At 48.0% G+C, this 6,333-nt stretch overlaps 1 protein-coding gene across 1 annotated transcript; it reads right to left on the bottom strand.

Moving 5' to 3' along the window:
- Positions 1-1,784: 1,784 nt before the first annotated feature.
- On the bottom strand, positions 1,785-3,483 carry LOC142741108 (uncharacterized). Its single transcript, XM_075850502.1, has 3 exons — positions 3,230-3,483; positions 2,826-2,979; positions 1,785-2,702 (listed from the first exon to the last, which is right to left on the bottom strand). Exons 1-3 carry the CDS (start codon positions 3,411-3,413, stop codon positions 1,964-1,966), a joined length of 1,077 nt encoding a protein of 358 aa, XP_075706617.1. The 5' UTR covers positions 3,414-3,483; the 3' UTR covers positions 1,785-1,963.
- Between the last annotated feature and the right edge of the window lie 2,850 nt (positions 3,484-6,333).

Raw genomic sequence — 6,333 nt, 5'->3', positions numbered from 1 at the left:
TCTGCCAGACTGCATTGATGCCACCTAGCTCTCTGGCCCGTGTGCTATTAGCATGGATGATATCCCGTAGGTTTGGGCAACGAGGTAGCCCTCTACGGCCACACCGGCGGAGATCAGGTAGGATGTGGGTTCACCCAATAGTGGCCCAACGCACCTCTAAAGGGCATTTTCATATCCTCTTTGCTGACCTCCGTCGTCACCCTGAGAAATTTCGGGCCTTTTGCCGCCTGTCTGTGCATGCCTTTGATATGCTGCTGGAGCTGGTTCGGCCTGGAATAACCTATCAGAACACAAACATGCGACGCTGTATTTCCCCCGAGGAGCGTCTCCTTCTGACGTTACGGTATGTGCAGTTTTGTGAGCCAGGTTACACCTTTTTTAATGTCCTTAATGTCCTAAACTAACATGTTTTCTTTGTGCTTTGCTTGTATGAATTTCTGTAGTTTTTTGGCGACCGGCATTAGCTACCATGCCCTTCATTTTGAATTCCTAATTGGAGTCTCCACTATTTGCGGCATTGTCCCAGCAACCTGTGTGGTCCTGTGGCAGAGATTGAAGAGCAGCGTGATCCCTCAGCCTACGGCCCAACACTGGCTTCGCATAGCGCAGCAGTTTGAACGCGACACCCAATTTCCTAACTGTATTGGTGCACTCGATGGGAAGCACATCCGTGTGCAGAAACCGCCCCACTCTGGCTCTCGCTACTTCAATTACAAGCAGTATTTTTCAATAGTTTTGCTTGCGTTGTCGGACTGTAATTTCTGCTTTACCATCGTGGACATCGGGTCCTATGGCAGCTCGGCGGATGCACGCATTTTTCGCTCATCTAGAATGGCACAGCGTCTAATGTCCAACCAACTTGATGTCCCCGAGCCTAGCATCCTCCCTGGCACCAGCGGGCCACCCCTTCCTTATGTTATGGTTGCAGATGAAGGTTTTGCCCTCAGCAAACACGTAATGCGGCCATTTGCGCGGAGGGGCATGGATAACCGTAGGCGCATTTTCAATCAGCGACTATGCAGAGCACGGAAAGTCGTGGAATGTGCCTTTGGCATCATGACCAGCAAGTGGAGGGTCCTGATGACATCAATGCAATTGTCGCCGTCAAATGTCACATGCGTGATCAAAGCCTGTGTTGTGCTGCACAACTTTACCCGCATCAATGATGCCGCTCATGATGTGGAATATATGGGAACATCTGCACCCACCACCAGCCTGAGCCAGGCTGCTCGGCCTGGCCGGCCACCGACATGTGGGCAGCGAGTGCGCCACCAATTTGCCGAGTATTTTGCCAGGCAGGCTTGAGAAGTGACCTGCCAGAACGCTGCCATTTGAGTTGTGGTGAAGTTAATCTTATTTGAGAGAACGTCTGTTTATCCCTCAAGGCCTTTTTTGGTGGGGGGGGGTGTGGGGGAGGGTTAGGGACTCGCAAAACTTGAGGCCCCTTGACGTGGGTTGCGAGCTTAAAGCTCGGTAGGCGCTTGGAATACCCTTTTTAGACGGCAGGAATGCATGGACATCACATCCTCTTGTGGAAACTATGTATTTCCTGCCCTATATGTATGTGAGCGTTTCGGGGGGAGTAAAGTTAGTTCTGGCCAAACACTAACTATACTAATTACAGCTGAGTTCCTGGTATTCCAAACCCCTTCCGAACAACGAAGACCTCAAAGATGTGGTGGAGAAATCTAATACCGTCACAACCTCTAAGGCAACAGCACCTCCTAGCGGTAGAGGCAGTAGAAAAGGTGTGCAAGGTAACAAAAGGATTGTCCACACAGAACTTCAAAATATCGAACTTTAGTAGTAGTCATGTTTGTGGCACATACTCGCCATATCAGCCAAATAAATACAGAGGCGGGAAAACATACCCGAACAAAAAGGTGCACCAACATGATGCATATACAACAAATTCCTAGCATGTCATCGATTTCTAACATGTGTCGGTAGAAAAAAAGAGCCCCTAAAGATTCTGATAGGCATGGGTCGGCGAGCTGTAACCCGACCGTTCCGCACCACTCTGCTGTACCCGGCCCTGAGGAGCCTGTTCCTGCACAGCATATTGGGGTTGATACTGCGGGTGGTAACCCTGAGGCTGCATGTGAGCCTGTAAACTTGGCCCAGGTATGGAGTATTGAGGAAAGTGATGGACTGGCCCAGGCATTGGGGCAGGGGAGAGGTATCTTGGGGCAGGAGGGTATTGCGCCATCTGCGAGAAGACGGGGGCAGGTTGGGAGGGCCTTGGCACATGGGCACGCGCTGAGGGCATATATACACTACGCCAGTGCTCCAGAGAAGTAAAGCACCGGCCTGGACTTAGCGGGGGTGTCGCACAGTCGATTAAAGACAGCATATTTATTTGCAGCCGCACCAACCTATCCTCTGGTACCCGCCGCATCAAAGGTGCCATGCTCCGGCAAAAAAAATCGTGCTGGTCCTCATCGGCTGCACGGCGCAGGTACTCCAGAACACGGGCGTCAACCTGTGCAGCTGCGGGTGGGTTACCAGGACGTCTGCGGCGGGGTGCTGCTTGTCTAGGTGCTACTTGGTCCGGTTGTCCTGCTTCAGGCGCTGAGGCGACTGGACCAGGATCCTCTCTAGTGGCCTCCGGGGTGAGGGCGACCAGGGGAGCAGCGGCTTCGGACGCCTGGCTACACTGGGGCCGTGCCTCCTCTTCTGAAGCATCCAGAGTGTCGCTAGTTCTATAATATAGGGGACACGTCAGTTGAGGAAACAAATGTCATGTGCAAACACCAAGGCGTTTTGGGGTATGTAACATGTTTGGAGGGTGACGTGGCCACAAAGGGACAACAACGAGTACTTACGGTCGCATGTCCATTATTTCCCGCAGGAACAACAGCTGGTCGTAGTACATGTAGCGCCGTTTTTGGGGACCACCATCTCCGCTACGGGCGCCGGATCCATGTTCTCGACGGAACTGGTCCCTCGAGCTGCGCCACCGTCTCTTTACATCGTCCACTGTATGATGAATAAGAACACATCATTGATTAAACTCAGCAGATGTGAGTGCGCACACAGACAGTGCATGTATAAACTGGTGTTATTAAACACACGTCTACACAAGAACAAGCCTAAGTTGATGATACTATATATAAAGATGGCACTGAACCGAAACGTTGGCAATGACAGGCAATTATTCAGCAGGGACGCAATATCCAATATGGATGTCATTATACACATCAATGGCGACACACAGATATCCACTCACCAATTTGTAGCCGGTCACGGGTGCGGCTGTCGGCCCACTCCTGCTCAAATAGCGCCTCTGCTATCTGCTCCCATGCTGCCTCCTTCAATGTGCGGTCATGGTACGACTCCGCATGGGTGTTCCAGACCTCCGGCCGCTCCTGAACTAACCGAATGAGCTTCCCAACATCCATCTGCCGAGGCATGCCTGCAAAGTGCTTGTGGTGCTTTTGCAAACGGTGTGGCCTCTTTTGCAAAACCTGCTGTCTAACCAACTTCCTGCTTTTCTGCTGGTTTCAGCTAGTTAGTTCAAACTCATTTGCATTGAGACAACGTGTCCTGCGTGAAAAACGCGCGTTCGCAGCTGCTGCCAGCGTATGACATGCGTGATTTTCACGCACCCATTGACTTCAATGGGTGCGTGATGCGTGAAATACGCAGAGTTTTTGAACCTGTCGCGTATAGTACGCAGCGAACAAACGCTGCGCAAGAATCACGCACCGTTTGAACTGCCTCATTGACTTCTATAGTGCTGTGCGTGATGCGCAGAAAATACGCGGCCTGCACGCGCGCAAATCGCGCTCGTCTGAATCCCCCCTTAGATATCTTGCATGACAGTCCCAAACGCAACAATTTGAGATGCACAGTGTGTTTTGACACCTTTCTATCATAGCCAGCATTAACTTTTTCAGCAATTTATGCTGCAGTAGCTCTTCTGTGGAATTGTACTAGGTGGGCTAGCCTTGACTCCCTACGCACATCAGTGAGCATTAGGCCATGACCCTGCAGGCGGTTCACATGTTGTCCTTTCTTGGACCACTTTTGATAGGTACTAACCCCTAAATATCGGAAACACCCCACAAGTCCTGCCGTTTTGGAGATGCTCTGACCCAGTCATCTCACCATCACAATCTGGCCCTTGTCAAAGTAGCTGAAATCTTTATGCTTGTCCATTTTTCCTACTTCCATCACATCAACTTCATGAGCTGTTCACTTGCTGTCTAATATATCTCACCCCTTGACAGACGCCATTGTAACAATATAATCAATGTTATTCACTTCACCTGGCAGTGGTTTTAATTTTATGGCTGAATTCTTGTGTAGGCATCACTGATAATAACAGTTTTTCTGAAGTTCACAGTTTGATTGGTGAGGGTTTGGGTAGTGAGACCACCCCCATCACTTTTTTTTGGGGATAGCTTAGCAGGGAGGTGTATGGGCTATATTAAAGTCTATGACCCCTACACACCCTCTCCATAAAAAAAAGTATGCAAAGGAAAAAAGGGAAATCAGCTTAAACCATTGTGTCTCTATAGTTTTTCATTGTCCTAATTAATAAATAATTTTGGGCATAATGCTTTGCTGTTTGTGTGTTATTTGTCATATGATAATTATGGAATGATAGGATTTTTTTTAAATGACTTCCAATAGCAGTAAGTTGCAATTCATCTGTGAACATATGTATGTGTATTCAAATGTAGACTATATCTTTAGTGTGATGTATTTGACCTCGACTTTTTGTGCTCTTACTAAAGCATAAGGAGGAAACACTTGATGCCTTTATCTGATAAGTGCCGTAATGGGTTTCTAGAGGAAACTACAACATGGTTACTCCGTCATCTATTGTTACTTTATACTTGAAGACTAAACAGAGGCAGGATTAGCGACTTGTAAGAAACAAAACATATGAACACATAGGAATCGGTAGAAAGATACATGACTTTAGTTCCCAAAGGCAAAACGAATTTTGAGGCAAATTTTTTCTGTCTGACAAAAACCACAGTGTGAACTAGGCCTAAGAAAGCAATTCCTTCCTAGCCAATTCCTTTCCTCTCTTTGGCCAGGTTCACAAAGAGCAGTTTCTGATGTGAGTTTTATTAGCCAAGAGTGAGTGCTAAAGTGAGTAAATGTATAAATGAAAGACTGAAGCCTTGTTCACACATTGTGGATACTGCTTTTCACACCTAAATCTGGACAGAAAACTCCAGCATTACGCCGGCAATGTATGTGTATAAGGCATTTTATGCCCCATTCACATGCTCTGGAAAATATCTGTAATCGACTAATAATCGCGCCACATAGTCTATAATCTGCAGCATGTTTTCTTGGAGCAGATTTTGTGCTGAGGAGCTAATTAGCAAATTAGCATAATTGAACCATAGTGGTACTAATCCGGATGCGCATGCCGATCTGCGACAAAATGAGTTACAGCTGCCGATTAGTGCTATGGCTTTTTAAAAAAATCCATTGCAGATTTGCCTTTTACAAATCATGACTGTGTAAACATACCCTTAAACTGTTCTTTTTTTGCATCCACTTTTTGTTTTGGTTAAGGCACATAAAAAATGCACTGTGTGAACCTAGTCTGTAGCATTCCCTCCTAGTTAATAAAAATGCACCAAAAACTGCACTGTTAAGAAAAGAAGGCCTGGATTTTTCTAGGTGTAAGGCCCCATGCACACGAATGTAAAAATGCCGTAATTACGGGCCCATAGACTTCTATTGGCCACGGGTACCTTCCCGTTTTCTTACAGGAAGGTGCCCGGGCCGTTGAAAAATATGGAACATGTCCTATTTCAGGCCGTAATTACGGCACGGGCAGGCCCATAGAAGTCTATGGGGCTCCTGTAATTACGGGTGGCTACGTGTGTGCACCCGTAATTACGGGAGTGTTGCTTGGCGACGTCAGGGGATAGTCACTGTCCAGGGTGCTGAAAGAGTTAACTGATCGACAGTAACTCTTTCAGCACCCGGGACAGTGACTACCGCTGGAGTTAATAGTATTAAAAGTTAACTTACCCAGAACTCCCTGCTTCTTCCTCCAGTCCGGCCTCCCGGGATGACGTTTCATCCCATGTGAGCGCTGCAGCCAATCACAGGCGGCAGCGGTCACATGGACTGCCGCGTCATCCAGGGAGGTCGGACTGGAGGTCAAAAAGGGGACGCGTCACCAAGACAACGGTACATATGAACTTTTTTTACTTTCAATCGCTGCGGAAACTCTGCCCGAAAGGGCTGCCCCTTCTCTCTTTCCAGCACTGATAGAGAGAAGGGGCTGCCGATTAGTGCAGAGAAAATGGGTCCGTAAATACGGGTGGAATACTGGTGACACCGGACCCGTATTTA

This window comes from Rhinoderma darwinii, chromosome 2 (assembly GCF_050947455.1).
Source record: "Rhinoderma darwinii isolate aRhiDar2 chromosome 2, aRhiDar2.hap1, whole genome shotgun sequence".
NCBI classification, from domain to species: domain Eukaryota; kingdom Metazoa; phylum Chordata; class Amphibia; order Anura; family Rhinodermatidae; genus Rhinoderma; species Rhinoderma darwinii.
This window is presented reverse-complemented; position numbering and strand designations above follow the sequence as displayed.

Excerpts from the sequence above, each read along its gene's own strand:
- LOC142741108 (XM_075850502.1), bottom strand. The coding sequence starts at position 3,413 with ATGCCTCGGCAGATGGATGTTGGGAAGCTCATTCGGTTAGTTCAGGAG. Across the intron at positions 2,980-3,229 it reads CCGTGACCGGCTACAAATTG|TGGACGATGTAAAGAGACGG; the intron begins GTGAGTGGATAT and ends TTCATCATACAG. Across the intron at positions 2,703-2,825 it reads GAAATAATGGACATGCGACC|AACTAGCGACACTCTGGATG; the intron begins GTAAGTACTCGT and ends CCTATATTATAG.